This window comes from Spinacia oleracea, chromosome 2 (genome assembly GCF_020520425.1).
Source record: "Spinacia oleracea cultivar Varoflay chromosome 2, BTI_SOV_V1, whole genome shotgun sequence".
Lineage (NCBI taxonomy): Eukaryota > Viridiplantae > Streptophyta > Magnoliopsida > Caryophyllales > Amaranthaceae > Spinacia > Spinacia oleracea.
Genome location: NC_079488.1, coordinates 39396779 through 39416618, shown reverse-complemented (window position 1 = coordinate 39416618; position 19840 = coordinate 39396779). Strand labels below are relative to the sequence as shown.

The following is a 19840-nucleotide window of genomic DNA, read 5'->3' as shown; positions in this document are numbered from 1 at the left end:
CTTAGATTTCCTCCGCTTATGGACGTAGTTGCATACAACTCCAAGCAATACAATTGATGGTCCAAAGTTCTAGCCAACGCGCATAGTATGCCATGACCCGTGACAATCGATTAAATTACCTTTCGCAATTAATTAAGTAGACTTTGAATTTGATTGTAATACAATTGGTACCACCACTATTTGTGATGAATGCTAGCTTTAACAAATTGATCGGTGTTGCCATTGACCGACGAATAAATTGCAGTTGACGTCGACTTTAGGCATTAAAACTCGGAAAATGATTTAGTACAAGTGTCTAGGTAGCACCATCACGGGCGAAGTTCAAATGTCATCCATCTTAGTTTGCGGCCATTTATACTATTCCTAGTCCTTGTCAAAATATACCAAGAATACTAGATGTGGATAATGCTAATTGTCTCTATCCAGGATCTTAGAGTATGATGATTCAACTTCAACCGAGCAATATCTTGGCATACCGGAAAGGATTGCAGATTTCAACCAAAAGGTTAGGGATTCAATTCCTACTGGGTGCACTTTGAAGGAGGGTTCTCTTTACCATTACATCCCCTCTTAAAGTGTCCAACCCCCTAACTCGGGCCGGATTGACCTGTGCGGGATTTCAGCCTTGTATAACTCTTCATCTTACCTTCTAAAAGATGATGATCCAGCCCTAATCGGTGTGTCATACAAGCTCGAACTTGTTGGGTCTGTATTCACGTCCACATGGCTGGAAAGTTTATAATTCATGCTGACCAAAATGGCCCCAAAATAGTAGGTTTGGGCACAAAAATGACCCGAATTTTTACCCAGCCCGAGATGATGGGCTGAAATTTTGGCCATGGCCTAACCCAGCCCTTCTTTTTATTAGGTTTAAATTTCTAAGATATTTGAATAATTGAATTTTCATTATATTAAAATCAGAGGGGATGATCTATGTCAGTTGTGCTAATGCAACATTCTCTCCTCCCCGGAGGATAGATATCTTGGTTTGGCATTTTAAAGGCAGGCCGATCGTGCAAATGACTAGATATATAGCTAATGTAAGTCTTGTCATTTCTCACATCGTCTTTCAATTTGATCCTGTCTCTAGTTAAATTAAGGTTCAACAAAAAGAATTGAACGTAATAAGTTCAGTAAAGAAATCAGTTGAGAAGAGCAAAGCAATAATCTCTACTTGAAAATTGAAATCAATAAGATGATACAGATTCACATCATATTATTTTGACAAGACCTCTCTTTTGTATGATTTGAGTTGTGTTCAGTATTGTTGTGTTAATTTAGAAAGTTTTCGATATATATATAAATATATAATAGAGTAAAAGATTTAGAAATACAAGGAAAATTACTGCACGATGTAACTGAGGAGATCAATACCAACACATATGTACTACGCCTTGAAGTTTTAAGATCATTTTTCAAGATCGTAAAATTCGATGTTCTTATATTTCTGAGAAATAAGCTCGGCTTGAACTTTTCTGGCAGTGTCTGTTGCACAACCGACAAGGATGAGGACAGACGTGCCTGCAAACCCTCGGAATGCAGTGAGGTGAGTAGCTTGTTCAACTACGGCTGGACCAGCAGCTAGTATTGCCAAGAAACCCGAACCAAGGACTGATATTCGACTCAGAACCTGCATGTCCAACAGTTCATAATTAGCAGCAGTATGCACCATAACAGCATATTGCAGAAGCTAAACACATTCGTAATACAAGTTTCAAATGCCTAAACAGTAGAGCTAGTTTTGATGATCAAGTAAAAAGAAAAAAGGGGCAGACAATTTTCTGTTATATACTCCGTAAAATGGGTATGTCTATACAAGGTTGGAGAGGCGGCATGATGTGATAATTTTTATAAACAAAGGAATACGTAACAAACAAAAAGAAACGGAGGGAGTAAAAAATAAACAAATTTTAGGAATTATATCTAGAATCTCAATAGTCAATGTATATTTGCTTGAATTTTGTCAATTAAGTCAATCAAAATCCGTAAATCTTATATTCATATTGCATGCTTCCTCTCCTAGTCTTCTCAATCACGACAATCAGCAAGAATTTTTCTTGACTTCCAAATTAGCTACTCCTTCAGACTAGCAGACTATCATTTGCAAATTGCAATGGCCGATGTAATTTTGATATTACAGTTTTGATGATTTTTAACTATTAAAATAGTTTTTTTTTTTTTATCATTATAAAAAGGTTGGGTTGCAAAACTCGTTTACTAAAGCTCGTTCGATTTGAGTTCGAGCTCGAAATACAAACGAGCAAGCTCAAGCCGAGCCCGGGCAAGTATTTTACTAAACGAGCCTGGCTCGAACAAAAAAATAAAAGCTCGTTCAAGCTCGAGCCTACTCGAACACCAATATTCCTTAACAAGCTTAGCTCGATAAGGTTATTACTCGGCTCATTTGCAGCCCTATGTATCATTAGCTAGAAACAAAAGCAATATAGCTGCTATCTTAACAGTCTAGAATTAACACAGTTTACCGTTAAAAAAAGGTTTACCGTTTTAATGTATGCAGCTGTACTTTTACCAGGCCGGACAAGTGGAATTGATGCACCTTGACGCTTCAGTTGTTCACTCACATCATCAGGGTCCAATTGCAAGAAAGTGTAGTAATAGTTGAAGAAGGCTATCAATAGGATGTTTGTTGGAAGATAGAATGAACCTGCAAAACAACAACAAAAAAACTGGTGAAATTCAGATGTTCAAAACATAAAAAATTACGATTATAACATGACTTGATAGCATCACAAAATTACTACCTCTAAGTCTAACTTGGCACATCCAAAATTCAAATATAGTATTAGACAGCCAAACTAAAACGCATTTTAATTCAGGACCTTCACCGTCAAGCTTTTTTACATCAACCTCATTCTGTTACTCCAAGAGTGTGTCCATGTCAAACACCACAAGTACTACGTAACAAATTATTAAAGACAGATAGACATTTGCATTTCTTAAGTAAACACACAGCAGAGGATAACCATGCATGTAAATAAAGGTCATGGACAGTGAAGAAATCACTCTTTTAGCATAAAGATGCAACGCAGAGGAAGGGCTGCGCCTGTAGCGGTAAGGAAAAAGAAAAATACAAGTATATACTAAAGCACCCAGTGAGTTTGTGACAAATGACAATGCAACTAAAACCTATTACATGCCACATACATTGACAAGAACATACCACTAAAGTACTAGTTTAAATACTAACAGTGTGTTTGGAGGGAAGGGGAGAAAAGGGGGTCCATTTTCCCATGTTGTGTTAGGTATTGGGTTTGGCTAAGGTAAGGGAGGGAAAGAAATTGGTGATAGCATTTGGATGCAAATCATTCATTTCGACTGATTAATTAAAACATACGGAGTAGTATCAAATTGTGCTATGCCTATGCTAAGAGAATTGTTAGGATATTGTGCTAATTGTGCATAAAAAATATATAATAAACGAATATATTATTCTTTAATATAATTCTTTATATGATATATTTCTTATATTTTACAATGCTTATATAACTATTTTAATTACATAAACACCTTAAATAGTTAACTTAAATTTGAATGATATTAAAACTAAATCAATAGTAATTTAGTAATATCTAAAAATAACTTCTTAATTTAGAGAGAAAGAAAATTTCTCTTTTATTTTTAACACTCCTCCTTGAAGAGCTTCCTTTGAACGCCAAGTTTTTCTCTTAATCGGTCAAACCTTGCTTTCGGAAGTGCTTTTGTAAATATGTTAGCAATTTGTTCTTCAGAAATACAATGAACAACGCTGATCTTTCCTTCACTTTAACTTCTCGAACAAAGTGATATTTTATTTTGATATGTTTTGTTTTTCGGTGTAGAACTGGATTCTTGGCTATAACAATAGCAGATATACTATCGCAGAATATCTTTGTGGGTTGTTTTTTAACTTCACCCATTTCTGCAAAAATTCTTCTAACCCATATTATCAGATTTGCGGCTGCACATACTGCAATATATTCAGCTTCTTCCGTAGATTGAGCCACAGTATCTTGCTTTTGGCTAAGCCAAGAAAATACGCCATTTCCAAGTGAAAACACGTATACCGATGTACTTTTCATATCATCGATAGATCCAGCCAATCACTGTCCGAATATCCAATTAGTTCCAAATTTTTATTTGGCGTATACCATATTCCATAATCTGAGGTTCCTTTTAGATAGCGAAGAACTCTCTTAATTGCTTGCAAATGTATTTGGCTTGGTTTCTGCATAAACCTTGCTAACATGCTTATAGCATACATCATATCTGGTCTTGTAGCAGTTAGATATAATAAGCTCCCAATTATGCTTTTGTATTGTTTAGATCAGCATCTTCTGAACTTCTTTGTTCAACTTCTCATTTTGAGCTAAAGGAGTGGATGTTAGTTTTCTATTTTTCATCTTAAACTTTCTTAAGATGTTTTGTGCATATTTCTTTTGACTTATGAAGATCCCTTCTTCTGTTTGCTTAATCTCCGTAGCCAGAAAATAGTTCATTAAGCCAAGATCAGTCATTTCTAATTGACTAATCATATCTTGCTTAAACGCTTCTATCATTGATAAATCATTCCTAGTAATGAATAGGTCATCCACATAAAGAGATAAGATGACAATGTGTGATCCATCTTTCTTGATGTATGAGGTTGCTTCATTAAGACTCCTCTTGAAACCTTGTTGAGTAAAGTAACCATCAATTCTACTATACCAAGCTCGCGGAGCTTGCTTGAGTCTGTATAGAGCTTTCTTCAATCTCAATACTTTATCTTATTTTCCTTCCACGACAAAATTAAGAGGTTGTTCAATATAGATCTCTTCTTGAAGAAATCCATTTAGAAAGCCAGATTTAACATCTAGTTGATAAAATTTCTATTTTCATTGTGAATCTGGAGCAAGAATTACGGTATCTTGTCTTGATACCGGAGCGCAAATGTTTCATTATAATTAATGCCAAATTGTTGTGAATATCCTTTCGTTACTAGTTTGGCTTTGTGCTTTTGAATTGAACCATCTGGATTGAGTTTTGTTTTGTATATCCATTTTACATCAATGACATCTTTGTTAGGTGGCTTATCTTGCATTTCCCATGTTTGGTTTTTCTCAATCATGCGAATTTCTTCTTTCATAGCAGCTCTCCATTGTTCTTGAGAGGCTTGCTCATAGTTAACTGGTTCATGTGTAGCGTGACAACAAAATTCACATTGTTCTAGATCAAGATCTAGAATTCTTTCAATAGTGTCATATATGTCTTAAATTCTTCGAGTCCTTCTAGGAGGTGATTCATGTATGTGAGAGTCGGGTTCATTTGAATTATTACCAGTCTCCTCCTGCGAATGTAGACCTGTTTTGGTCATTCGGAGATGAAATTGGTGGTGTAGGACGATCTTTTTGGAATGTTGGTGTTGTAACATACCTTCTTTCAAAGTCATTTTGCTCCCAATTCCATGTAGCATTTTCATCAAAGACTACGTCTCTACTAACTTGAACTTTGATTTTATATACCCTAAATCCTTTAGACTGAGAGCTATAGCCGAGAAAAATACCTTTTTCATCGTTATCATCAAGTTTTTGACGTTTTTGCTCAAGCATATGAGTGTAACATACGCATCCAAACACCCTTAAATGACTTACTGATGATTGATATCCAGTCCATGCTTCAATTGGTGTTCGACCTTCTATTGTTTTTGTTAAAAAGTCGATTTTGAAGATACACGGATGTATAGACTGCTTATGCCCAAAACTTGTTAGGCATTTCCTTATCCTTGAGCATTGATCTTGCCATCTCCATTACAATTCTATTCTTTCTTTCGGTTGCACCATTTTGTTGCGGTGTATACGGAACGGTTAGTTGATGTTATACCTTCCTCATCACAAAAATTGTTGAACTCCAATGAGGTATATTCTTTTCCGTAGTCGCTTCTAAGATTCATTATTTGTGAAGAACTTTCTTTCTCAACATAGTTCTTGAATTTATTAAATATTTTAAAAACTTCCAAACGATCTTGAAGTATACCCATGTGATCCTAGAAAATCATCAATGAACAAGATGAAATATTTGCTATCATCCAGAGAAAGAGCTCTCACTGGACCACATACATCTATATTACGAGCTCCAATTTCTTTGTTTCTCTTTGTGCAAGTCCCTTTGGAAATGGTTGACTTCATTTTTCTTAATTGACAACCTTGTAGACAACATTTATATTTGAGATAACTGGTATCCTTTCACCATATTTTTCTGTGAAAGAAGTTTTAGATTTTGGAAATTACTATGACCAAAACGCTTGTGCCATGCAACTTCATCTCCTTGTGCCAATTCAAAGGAAAACGTTTTTGTTGCATTTTGACATTAGCAACTTGATTTCTTTGCGGATCCAATATTGCACATGATTCATCCTTAAAATGGACGGAATATCCATTCTAAATCATCTGAGGAACACTAAGCAGATTTTCATATTTAAACCAGGGACATAAAGAACATCTTTAATCAATTTTGTTCCTATCTTTGTTTGAACTGCGATTGTACCTTTGCCTTCAGATTTCACCATTCCTCTGTTACCCATTTTGATAAGGATTTTAACAGATGTGTCAATGTTGGTGAAAATGTCAGATCGCTTGGTCATATGATTTGTGTATCCACTATCTATAAGCCAATCATCTATTTTATTATTATCGTTTTGATTAGCATAAAATAGATTTATTATCGTTTTGATTAGCATAAAATAGATATCTTCTTCATCAATTGTCTCTGAAACACTCGCTTGTTGCTTTTTAAACCTGCATTCGTTTTCTGTATGACCAAATTTCTTGCAATAATTGCATTGAGGTTTTCCCTTGTGCCAACAATTTTTTTCTTCATGATTTGTATTTTGCAAATTTTGCAAGGAGGAAATTTACCTTTTCGATCTCTCTCCTTATTGTTGCATGAATTATTCTGCTTGATTGAAAAGCTCCTTCTAGACCCTCTTAAGATGTTTCATTATCCCTAATAGTCATTTTTTGTTCATGACTTCATAGAGAACCAAGAAAGTCCACGAGAGATAATGTTGTGAGATCATTTGCATCTTCAATTATTTGTACAACCGTATTGAATCTTTTTGACAAATTAATAACATTTTCTGCACCACCCGTTGCTCAGTTATGCTTTCACCCATCAGTAGACTAAGAAGTTATTTTTAGAGCATCCTTCATTCTCTCTAAATTAAGAAGTTATTTTTAGATATTACTAAATTAATATTGATTTAGTTTTAATATCATTCAAAATTTAACTTAACTATTTACGGTGTTTCTGTAATTAGAATAGTTACATAAGCATTATAATATAAGAAATATATCATATCAAAAATTATACTCCCTCCATCCCAGATTAGTTGTTATACTTACCTTTGCACAAAGTTTTAGGTGATAAGTGGTTGTTTGGTTATCAATTGTTATTTTATTGAAAAGTAGATGTAATAGAAGTTAGTGGGGTATTTTTTTTAATTGAATGTAGAGGATGTGGGGACAAAAAGAAAATTAGTGGGAAAAGAGAGACAATATAATAATTGTGGAGTCATTCCTAATTTAGAAGTGTAAACGAATCTAGGACGGGTGAAAAAGGAAAGTGTAACAACTAATCTGTGACGGATGGAGTATTGAATAATAATATATTCGTTTATTATATACTTCCTCCGATTTTTAATACTCGCAACGTTTGTGTATTTTACACTATTCACATATTCAATTTTGACTATTGTTGGTGATTTATATACATAAGATAAAACATAATCATGTAGGATCTTGTTAGATTCGTCTCAATTTGTATTTTCAAAATATGAACTTTTTATATTTTTTTCTTAAAGAGAATTTAAGATATTAATGATCAAAGTTTTGCATAGGCATGCGTAAAAGTTACCAACGTTGGAAATATTAAAAATCGGAGGAAGTATCATTTATGCACAATTAGCACAATATCCAAAAAGTGGTATCAGAGCATAAACAATACTTATATAATAAACGATTACTCACTCTGTCCCTTAATACTCGCTCCACTTTCCTTTTCGGGTCGTCCATTAATACTTACACCGCTTCTATAAATGAAAATTTTTACCAATATTATATTATTTCTCACACTAACCTACTAACCCACCTACACCCTATAAAAAATCACTTAAAAATTCACACCCCCCACTCACCACTCCCCACCCATTACACATTTCCCACTAACTATATTCAAAAAAATACCCCACTATCAAATAACACCCAATTAAATTAATAAGTCAATTCAAGTGTCTTAAACTCCCCACCAGTCAAACTGGTGCGAGTATTAAGGGACGGAGGGAGTATATTATTCTTTAATATATTTTTAATATGATATATTTCGTATATCTTATAATTGCTTATATAACTATTTTAATTACATAAACACCGTAAATAGTTAACTTAAATTTGAATGATATTAAAACTAAATCAAAAGTAACTTAGTAATATCTAAAAATAAATTCTTAATTTAAAGACAATGAATGATGCTCTCTATTTTTAACAACAACAATAAAATAAACCAAATACAAGTGACAAACCCAGAAAGAAAGAGCATGATCCCATTACATCTTCCATCTTCCGCTAAACGTATTCTCACCACCAAATAAAACACGTGCATAAACAAATTAAAAGATCTTATAACTTAATATTAACTTTAGATTCTAAAGCATATCGCATATTGCTAAAAAGTGCCAAATCAAGTACCCCCTCCGTACCTCTTTGTAACATGGTTCCTCTTTAGATTTTCACGTCTCTAATCACAAGTAAAATATGTTTAGTTATTTATCCGTTCACATACAAATTTCATCTAATCCCACCACATCAGTATCTCTAAAGCTAGTCAGTGCCCTGCCATAATGTGAAAAGTGATTAAAGGGTCAAAACCTGACCTTGATGGAATTTATGCATGAATATATATAGTACATCAAGCTATCCTAATTAAGGTAACTCTACATTTAGGAAACAATCCTAAACAATAGCAATTACGTTCTTAAAACATATTTTCCTTAATTGTAAAAACTCTAAGTTACACTCATTTGCATGTAGCTCTACACGCAAACGGGTAAAACTACGTCGTATTGAAGGTTTTTGGCAAAAGAAAAAAAAAAATCACAAATATAACTCCCTTCCGCCAAAAAAGCGCAAATCATGCCTGTTTTCAAAAAAATCAGTTTCTTTAATAAAACCAAAAGTCAAAGATTCCATCAATATCTTTAAAAATTATTTCCATCAATATCTTAAAAAATTTACAAATTTATGGAAAAACTATATTCTTTTAATTGGTGAATATATATTAGTTTAAAGAGTAGAATATTCAGTAGGATTCATCATAAATTATTTCGTACGTAAAAACGAACATATATAACAAAAAAAGCACATACATAATATAAAAATAATATATATAAATTATTAAAAGCACATGTTAAAAGAACATTAGTTCGTCCATATAAAAGAACATATATAGCAAGAAAAACACCTCACCTAATATAAAAATAACATTTATAAATTATTAAAAGCACAATGTTATTTAGTATACATTTTTAAAAGAACATATATGGCAAGAAAATCGCATACGTAATATAAAAATAACATTAATTTGTAAATTATTAAAAGCACAATATTAAAAGAACATTATTTCGTCCATATAAAAGAACATATATAGCAAGAAAAGCACATCACGTAACTACGCTATGTTCTTATTTTCACTTATTTGTGCAAAAAAGTTTAATCTTGAGGAACCGTTTTGGTGTAAAATCCCATGAAACATTATTTAATAATACATAAAATTATCAAAAAAAAATCAAAAAACTGAAATTAGCCAAAGGATATGACATTTAAAGAACATCAATATATACTTACATGAATGGATGAAGGTCATCAAAATCGGAATTCACGAATTTGAGCAATTGTTGTTGATTCGTTTGTGGTTTTAGGGTAGTGTAATTATTTTATTTTATTTTCTTTTGTGGGAAGACTATTTCAACGAGGTAGGGTGATTTGGTTTACTTTTTTACTTCCCTTTTCTTACGCCTTATTATTTGCCAGATTTTGGAAGTTTAAGATTTTATCCTTTTTCAAAAATCTGCCGGAATCTTAGGAGGATATTTGTTCTTTTTCTTTTTTTTTTTTTTTTGCCAAAAACATTCAAAACCACGTAGTTTTAACCGATTTCGTGTAGAGCTACACGCAACTGGGTGTACCTTCTACTAATTGTTAGGAAAGAATCCTAAAAATAGCAATTACGTTCTTAAAACATATCTTCCTTAATTGTAAAAACTCTAAGTTTAGGAAACAATCCTAGACAATAACAACTATTTTCCTAAAACATATCATAACATCTCAACACCCTCCGTTAAGTTGGAGCATGAGGTTAACATATGCCCAACTTAGCGAGAACAAAGTTTCATTTCATCCGACAATGCATCGAACTGAGAGAAATTGAATTGAAATTTGTAAAGTCATTCGATCAAATTGCTGACATCAAAGCTGCTGAAGTTTTGAAGATTTTAATAGGATGTAAAGTTAATTGGTATAGTGAGTAAGTCAAGTTTAAGAGGGAGTGTTATAATTAGATAATCTTGACAATATGATGCATGGCAAGGAGAAAATCAAGGAAATATATTAATATGTGAAAATGAGAGAAGTATTAGAAATATCATTCTTTTATTAGTTTGCAATAACATTATATAAACGCAATATGTAATTTCTTTTTGTAACACACACATTGAGAGATTGCGTGAAATTATTATGTGTGAGCCCACCCCAAGAGCTAGTTATAAAATATGGGAACAAAAATAATGTTGTAGCGTTTCAATATCCTAGACTCACAAAAAAAATGATACGAGGTTTGTTCGGATGAAAACAATTCTTGGTGCACAAGGAGTTTGGGAGAGAGAATGGTTATACACAACCCGAAGATGAGTCTAAATTAACCCATACGGAGAAAGAAGCGTTGGAAAGTGAGAGGAAAAAAGATCAAAGTGCACTAGCTATCATCCATCAAGGTTTGGATGATGATATGTTTGAGAAAGTTACTAATGCAACTAGTTCCAAACAAGCATGGGATACTCTTCAAACTTCATTTGAAGTAGTAAGTAGAGTTAAGAAGGTTTGGCTTCAAAGTCTAAGAGGAGAATTTTAGAAAATTGAGATGTTAGAGAAAGAATCCATCTCAGATTATTTCACAAGAGTTTTAAACATTGTGAATCAAATAAAAAGGCTAGGTGAGCCAATGCAAGACTCTTATGCAGTTGAATAAATACTAGGAACTTTTAATTTTGATAACAACCATATTATGGTTGCTATTGAAGAGTCAAATAAGGACTCAGATTCTTTGACGATTTCTCTTAGGATGGTTAAAAAGAGAAAAAAGGAAGATGAGCAACAAGTGTTGCAAGCCAAAGTTTCTTTTAATAATAAATGAGATACACGTGATAAACAAATGAATCACGTGGTAGAGGGGCCATCGAGGTCGTGGTCGTGGCAGTGGACGTGGTCAAGGAAGAGGAAAGATGACCAAAACTCCCAAATTTTTTATAGAGGTGAAACTTCTAGTGTCGTGGACGTGGTAGAGGACTAAATAATTACCACAGAAATAACAATAAGGCTAATATTCAATATTATAATTGTGATAAATATGGGCATTTTTCATGCGAATGTTATGCAAAAAAGGTGAACAAATCTTATTGAAAATAAAGAAGGAACCATGTTATTAGCTTTCAAAGTTAAAGACAAGAAAAATGATAATTGTACATGGTATCTTGACAATGGAGCAAGTAACCATATGACAGGAGCTAAGAACAAATTTGTTGATCATAATACTAGTGTAACCGGTGATGTGACTTTTGGAGATGGCTCAAAAGTAAAGATTGAAGGAAAAGGCACAATGATGATTGAACTAAAAGATTTCATTCACAAATTAATTCCAAATTTGAGAAGTAACATCTTGAATGTGGGATAACTTTTGGAGGTTAATGGCTGCAAGATTTTAATGGAGGGACAAAAGCTATGGCTTTGTGATAGAAACTCAAATCTTATAGCTATAGTTTCTATGACAAAATAGGATGTTCTTAATAAATTTACAACGGTTTGTCCAATGGGTTTGAATATTTGTGTTGAAGATCCTTCTTGGAGGTGGCACATGAGGTTTGGTCACCTAAATTTGAAGAACTAAAGGAGCTGGGACACAAGAAAATGGTAAGAGGATTACCATGAAGCATGTTTGCTTGGAAGACATTCTAGAAAGCCGTTTCCAAAAAAATCTATCACAAGAGCATTAAAGCCGCTTGAACTAGTGCATTTATATGTGGACCTATTAAACCTCATCACTCGGTAAAAGTTCATACTTCATTCTTATCATTGATGATTATTGCACGAAGACATGGGTTTGTTTTCTGAATAATAAATCTGAAGCTTTTGATTCTTTTAAGAAGTTCAAAGCATTGGTAGATAAAGAAAGTGGTTATGAAATAAAAGCATTAAAAACAGATAGATGTGGTGAATTCACATCTAATGAGTTCAACAAATATTGTGAATACCATGGAATTCGCCGACCACTAACTGTTCCTAGAACACCATAACAAAATGGGGTAGCAAAAAAGAAGAATAGGACCATTCTCAACATGGCTAGATCCATGTTGAAAAATAAGAAGATGTCAAAGGAATTTTGGGCAGAAGCAGTTGCATGTGCAATATACTTATCAAATCGTTCCCCTGCGAAGAGTTTGGAAAATGTGACGCCTCTAGAAGCTTGGAGTGGACGGAAACCAAGAGTATCACATTTTCGAGTATTTGGATCTATTGCTTATGCACAGATTCCTAAGCAAGTAAGGTCCAAACTCGATGATCGAAGTGAGAAATTACTTTTCATTGGATATGATGAAAAATATAAGGGATATAAGTTGTTTAATCCAAACACGAACAAATCGGTGATTAGCAGAGATGTAGAATTTGATGAAGAGGCAATATGGGATTGGAGAATAGAAGAAGAATCTTATAATTTTATCATCACCTTCATTGCATTCAAGTGGAGAATCATCTAGTTCGAGTGAAGGACCAAAGAAATATAAAAGTCTTTCTAATCTTTATGAAGTGACTAAAAGAGTAGAAGATAATACTTCTTTGTTTTGTTTATGCTCTGATACCAATTTGTTAGAAACAGGGTAGGCTCACAGACAATAATTTCACACAATAAAATAGAGAGGAAAAACAAAGGCACTTATTATATTTTTAATACATATATAACCTCTCAATGTGTGTTACAAAAATGAACTACATATTGCATTTATATAATGCTATCAAACTAATAAAAAAATGATAAACCTAATACTTCTCTCATTCTCACATATTAATATATTTCCTTGATTTTCTCTTTCCCTTGCATCATATTGTCAAGTTTACCTAATTTTAACACGTATAAGTAACACTTGCACTTAATTTGTATTTGTATAACATAAGAAAGCTATGTTACTTACAAATTTACAACAATTCCTTCCTCCGATTTTTAATAAATGCCAAATTTGGAGTTTCACGATACCAATGCACAAGTTAAACCATTAATATCTTCTATTATGTTTTTGTAATATTATAAAAAGTATATGTTGACATGAATTCCTCCGATTTTAAATACAATGCCCTATTTGGAGTTTCACGTTGCCAGGGCACAAGCTAAACCATTAATATCTTTTATTATCTTTTTGTAACAATTATAAAAAGTAGATATACAGAGCATATATCTCGACATGAATCTTACATGATCCCACCAAATTTTTAACGCCTCTGAAAGAGACAATCCAGAGTTCCTTTTTATGGAGGGACACGAATGAAAGTCAGACAAATTTTTTATGTATAGTAATGGTAAACATGATAATAGGGCTGATTCGACTAATGAAAGAATGATTGCTCTTTGTACAACTTATGAAAGTGTGAGACTATGAGTATTCTGATGATGATGATGGCAGGCACTTTGAGAAGCCTAGGTCATACCATAAGGCCATGTTTGAGATTTCAGACTTGGTCACTCTGCAAGATGTTCAATTGTTCAATGAGGTTAATTCAGGTCATTTTCGAATTGGATATGGATATTTTACTGATTACCTCAGGTGGGTAATGTAGAAGATCTAGACTCTAACGAAACAGTACACATCCGAAACAGGGCCGTAGCTAGAAAATTTTAATTGGGGGGCCAAATATACTACAAAGTACTCCGTATGTTATACGAAATATATTCATATCCCTTCGAGAATTTAAAAAAAGTAGTCTTTAATCTTCTTTTTCACCTTTAAAATAAATAACAAAGTTGTCAGAGCAATGAAAGAAGAATATGGAAGTTTAAAGGAAAAGAAAAAAGGAGGAAAGGACAACTATAATTGCATGTGTTGAGGTTTGAACACATGATCAACTTCCACATTGTCCGAGTAGGACACATCTACCATCGCAACTACTTATTTTTTGTGTTAATTATTGCGACAATTACATATTATTCACAGCCATAGGGGGGGGGGGGGGGGGGGGGCATGGCCTACCCCATCTCCCCCTTGGCTCCGCCCATGATCCAAAAGATGGTAATGTTGTAGTGTTGTACTCCCTCCATCCCGCTTTTTTGGCCCAGTTTCCCTTTTGTTTTGTCCCTTCCAATTTACCCATACTATAAATAACTATGGGGATCACCACTTTACTCTCACACGGTCATACTCACTACATTTCGGTCCACCAATATTTTCTCATGAACTCAGCCCAACCAATAATTAAAATTGCAACAAAATCCCAGCGGGGCAACGGAGGGAGTACTAAGTGGATCGGTTGGGTGAAGTGTCTTTTGACAGTAAGAAGGGTGATGAGCATGTACAGGACCCTGGGAAAATTTTAAGACTTGTGTTGAGATACTATAGGAAGAAAATAATACTCCGTAAGAAGTTTTTGGTATTTACAGCTAATGACGGGGTGTAAGAAAAGTTTTCCAAATTGGTGTTGATTTAAGGTTTCTCTTTGTGAGTTTTTTATGTGAGGCTTGTGAGCACATCTTGCTCTCTGATAAAAGCCATCGAATTAACCAAAGTAAAGTTCTGTGTTGTCTAAAAAAAAACCATTTGCAGTATAAAACATTATGAAAGAAACTCATGCTCTGGCGCAGCCATGGAAGGTGAAAAGACAATTCATAAATTCTAATTCTCCAAGGGAAAATAATCCAGAGTATATGAGGAATAGTTGACGATGTATTACCTCCTGGGGTCAAAGCAACTGCAGCTTTCTTTAGGATATCTAAACCAGTGAAACGTGCCAGTGTAGCTGGAAGAGACAATGATGATGTCGAGAATATGATAGGCATCACCCCAGCACTGTTCACCTGCAAAATTTTTTATTTTTTATTTTTTTTGACAAGAGCAAAGAGTGAGAAAATAAAATGATGTCTGGTTTCAGGTAAGTTATCATATTCTTAAGGAAAAACTTAAAACCGCTTCACTTTTGTTTCATCATACAACAATATTAGCTTATCTGCTGGATGAGAAAGATGGTCGAACTAGAACTATGTATATGAAGATTGAAAGATCTAGAGCCATGGTAAAATTATCATTGATAAGGAGCACACTAGTGTTCTTTCAAATTGAATGGGAAATGAACAATAATTTAGTTTTATGACATGGACTGAAATTTAATCGAATTATAGCTTTATGAATACTGAACTGAACAGAACTTAACCTTTGTCGTTTGAACTGTATTGAACAGAACAGAAACTTACACAATTTAGTTCAAAAGAGCAGAAAAAACATAACTTACTACAAAACTTTGAGAACAGTAGATTTTTTTTGTTAGTTTAGTGGAGCATCTATCTACTGTTAACCTTTATAACACCAGCTTTCCTACTTTTGTCAACCAAAAAAAGGGTGTTTGACCCTATACTTCTATTAAAATTTTCATGTCTACGGAGGACGCCAAAGCTTAGCAATAAATTCAGTGTCAAACTACAATGAACTGAATCAAATGTCATATAAAACGATTGCTTCACTTCTTCAATAAGCATAAATTAGGCCGGTCAAAGATTTTTGCATTCAAGGGTGTAAAAGAAGCAACCTCTTAGCATCCAGCAGCGGCAAGGTTGCCTCCCTACCCCGGCCTTAGAAGTACTGGACATGGTGATTGATCCATCATCTGATGTGCAAAGTTGCAAACTCAAAATTATACGCTATAACTTACACTATTATTCAAGTTTCCAGTAGACCATGTTCATTTGCACCAAATGTAGTCACACGTTAAATATAGGGTATTTCCCCAAGACCAAATAAACAAACTCCACCATATCCACTTCTGTTTTAATTAAGAGTTTGGGGTATTAAAACCTGCCACTCTGAATGGTTAGTGTTGAAAATGCCCTTAATGGGAGAAGAGAATGCAAACATCCAAAATGACTAGTCTCATAGCCTCATAGGTTTGCTTACATGAAGTGTGTGTGCCTGTGTGGTGATTAGTAATCCACACAATTACTAAAAGAAAAGAGGCAGTCTGGGAAGAGACAGAAGAAAAATACTTCCTCTGTTCTGATATAACATATAAGTGTTAACACTTCCCATTTTTGGGAGTGTTGAAATAAATGAACCTCTCCTTTTTGGTTCGTTGTGTCTCTATCTCGCTCTCTCTCTCATCACAAGGGTCTCATAAATATATGTGCGACACCAAAACATTCTATTGTCGTCAATATAAAAATGACTAGTAATAACTATTGAAGCTTGTATATTTAAATTGATGTCTACGATGAAAGACAAACCTTGAAGGGTAGATAAGCAGACTTTTGAAGTCCTCCACTTTTACCAGAGTATCTTGATGCATAATTCATTGGAATTTTCCTCTCTGCTTCCTGAGACATTTTGTCAAAGCCATATAAGCTTCTAGCTTCTCCTGTTATTTAATACTACTAAAACGTAAATCTTTTTATTTACCTGAACATATACAATACCGAACACCAATGACACGAATGATACTACTATGATAGCGAGGCCAGTGTAATTCCCCTCTTGATACGCCTCTGCAACTGTCCTTCCAAAAGATGCTGGCAAGTATGAGATGATGTTGGTGAAGATCAGAAGAGATGTACCATTTCCAAGTTTTAGGTCAGAGATACGTTCACCAAGGTATGTTGTAAATACTGAACCAAGTGTTAACAGGATAACAGATGAAAGAACCCACTCGGTACTGTAGTCATTCACATAGGGCCGAAGGAAAAGTACTTGGCCGATTGCCTGACATAGGATGATTATTTTCTATCAGTGTATCACAAAGTTTTAATGAAACCACTGAAAATTAAGACAGCATCTGAGAATTCATTGCAAACGCTTAAGCTGTTTATAAACAAGGCCTATAAAAGACATAGTTTGATTTCTCTGAAGAATTATTCAAGTTGAAGGATACTGATAGGAAACTTGCAGTTGAACAGAAGTGTGGCTCACACAAGACTCAAATGGTGAACCTCAAAGCAAGGTAGCTCTGATACAATCCAGCAGAGAAATCAACAGTAACGCATAGGCTTGTGGGTAAAGTCCCTAAAAAATGGGGTCATGTACTAGAAGTTTGTAATTAGGTAGTTTAGAATAATAATGCAGCCAAAAGATACGCAGATAACATTCTTCCTTATTGTTGAATAGAATACGTTAATGTAGATGTTGAAACTGTAGACATCATATGGTGAGGGAGGATGATAGCGTTGTCTGCAAATTCTTTGGCTACAGTAGCTTTTAAGCGACCTAATCAGAAACATTAAGGGTGAGAAGCCATTTCAGTAGGGTTTTTTGCCCAAATTAGCTTCACTGACAAGTGTTCTAGAACATGAGACACATTCACTTCAAAATACTCCATTTGCACTAAATCAGCAAATATTAAACATCTAAAGTACATTTTGATAGTGGTTAACTTGGTATTGAACTTTTTATATGGAAAGTTCAAAAATGATATCCATATATCCAAATTATAGAAGACTTACTAGTGAAATTCAAGAAAAAAAAGTTTAACCAGATCTTCGAATTGATATATAACCTCCTCACCTGTACTAAAGCGAATCCTACCGAAGCATATTGGGTATACTGTTTAATCTTCTTCCTCCCCGCTTCACCTTCTTTTTTCTGAAGATCTTGCAACTTGGGGTAAACTTGGGAAAGTAGTTGAAACACAATTTGTGCATTAATGAAAGGAACAATTCCAAGCGAGCATATCCCAAGCCGTCCGATACCACCGCCAGAAAATGAGTCCAAAGTACTAATGAAACTGTTCTGATCCAAGTTACCAACAAAAGCCTCTCGATTCACGCCACCAAGAGGCACATATATCCCAAGTCGAGACAAGGCCAATAACCCCAACAATGTCAGAAATTTCCCAGGTAATGGACCCTTAAAGAAGTCCCCAAAATCAATGGAACTATCCTCAATTGCAGCTGTCAATTTAACACTAACAAAATTAAAAAAAGACTCAGACAACAACCATTGATTAAATCATACGTAACACTTAAGTACAAAATATGGCTATATTTCACACCTGCAACACCCCGAGCTGATGATGATCTATCTTTTCGTGTACCCGAACTGCTCTCAAAAGTCTGTGAAACAAACTTCAAAACACCATCCCAAGCACTAGCTACACCCCATGAATTATCCTGCTCTATTCCCAATGGATCAAACACTGAACTTCCACAGCTGCTACAAATAAAATGATTAAAATTGCAATTAGAATTCCTAGCCATTCGAAATAAATGCACAAAAACTAGTTAACACTTAGAAATTAGAGGTACCCATATCCTTAAATGTCACAGAAAACATAAAATTGCATCAATTCTTCCAAAAGTGTTTCAGATAACAAAATTATAAGCACCCAATTGCCAAAATGCATAAAATTGCAATGAGAATTTCTACCAATTTCTAGTCAAAATCTGCATGAAGACTGAGAAAAAAATACCGCAACTACTACACAAAATACTCTGAAAAGAAGCAAGGTTCAACATTTATAATAAACACTTAGAAATTAGAGGCACCCGCTTCCACAAATTTCAAAGAAAACATAACGCTGCATCAAATTATCCAAATAAACTAATGGAACCCACTAATCCAAATGTTTCAAAGAACAAAATTGCAAGCATCCAACTGCCAGAAATGCTTAATTCAACAATATTTAGATCGAAAAACTGAAGATAATTAGCAATTAATGACCTTGAGGTGGTGGTGGTGGAGGAAGAGAGAGAAGCAGCAGCTATCCATGAAGTGGGTTTAGTACGGAGGCCAAAGGTAGCCTTACAACCATAAATTCTGGATTTGTGATGGAATTTAGGAGGAGAGGAGAGAGAAAATGAGATAAGAGAAGAAGTAGAAGCAGTTGCTGCTGCCTCTGTAAATGTAACCAACATTATCACTCACCTTTCTCCCCTGTTTCTGCTCCTCTTACTCAACACATCCAACTTCTGGTTTGGAGGACCCTTTCCTGCGAAAAAAATTTGCCCTTTTTTCTAAAAAAAAAAATATATTCCGAATTTGGCAAATGAAAAACACAAAAAAGGTTTTTTTTTTTTTTTTTCCCCTCTCCAAGATAACGGATCATACTGAACTGATATTTCTCCTATATACTTCCCCACTTCCTGTCACCTATGCTCATTAAAAGTGAGGAGGAATGGTCCTGTCAAAAAAAAAGTTTGAGGGGAAATGATAAGAGAATCTTCACCTTCAAATAGCTCATAATGCTTACTGGGGACAAATAGAACTTACAAATAAGGAAAATGAAGCAAAACACTCGTATTTATGCACTACGTTGATATAGGAGATTGTTCCTTGTAATCAAATTAGTTAAGTCTAGCTTTG

At 34.2% G+C, this 19840-nt stretch overlaps 1 protein-coding gene across 2 annotated transcripts; it reads right to left on the bottom strand.

The window, feature by feature from the left end:
* Positions 1-1146: 1146 nt before the first annotated feature.
* Positions 1147-19542, bottom strand: LOC110791659 (preprotein translocase subunit SECY, chloroplastic-like). 2 transcript variants are annotated; one of them, XM_021996423.2, is made up of 8 exons: positions 19199-19479; positions 18531-18691; positions 18044-18429; positions 16946-17245; positions 16774-16863; positions 15234-15357; positions 2502-2665; positions 1147-1630 (listed from the first exon to the last, which is right to left on the bottom strand). In XM_021996423.2, exons 1-8 carry the CDS (start codon positions 19390-19392, stop codon positions 1409-1411), a joined length of 1641 nt encoding a protein of 546 aa, XP_021852115.1. In that variant the 5' UTR covers positions 19393-19479; the 3' UTR covers positions 1147-1408. The 2 variants fall into 2 exon arrangements, with proteins under 2 accessions (XP_021852115.1, NP_001413349.1); NM_001426420.1 differs by having other exon boundaries at positions 1169-1630; positions 18531-18688; positions 19199-19542.
* Between the last annotated feature and the right edge of the window lie 298 nt (positions 19543-19840).

Coding starts and splice junctions, on each gene's coding strand:
- LOC110791659 (XM_021996423.2), bottom strand. CDS start 19,392: ATGTTGGTTACATTTACAGAGGCAGCAGCAACTGCTTCTACTTCTTCT. Junction 18,692..19,198: donor TCCACCACCACCACCTCAAG/GTCATTAATTGC, acceptor TTTTATTTGTAG/CAGCTGTGGAAGTTCAGTGT. Junction 16,864..16,945: donor TCGGTATTGTATATGTTCAG/GTAAATAAAAAG, acceptor AAAATGTCTCAG/GAAGCAGAGAGGAAAATTCC.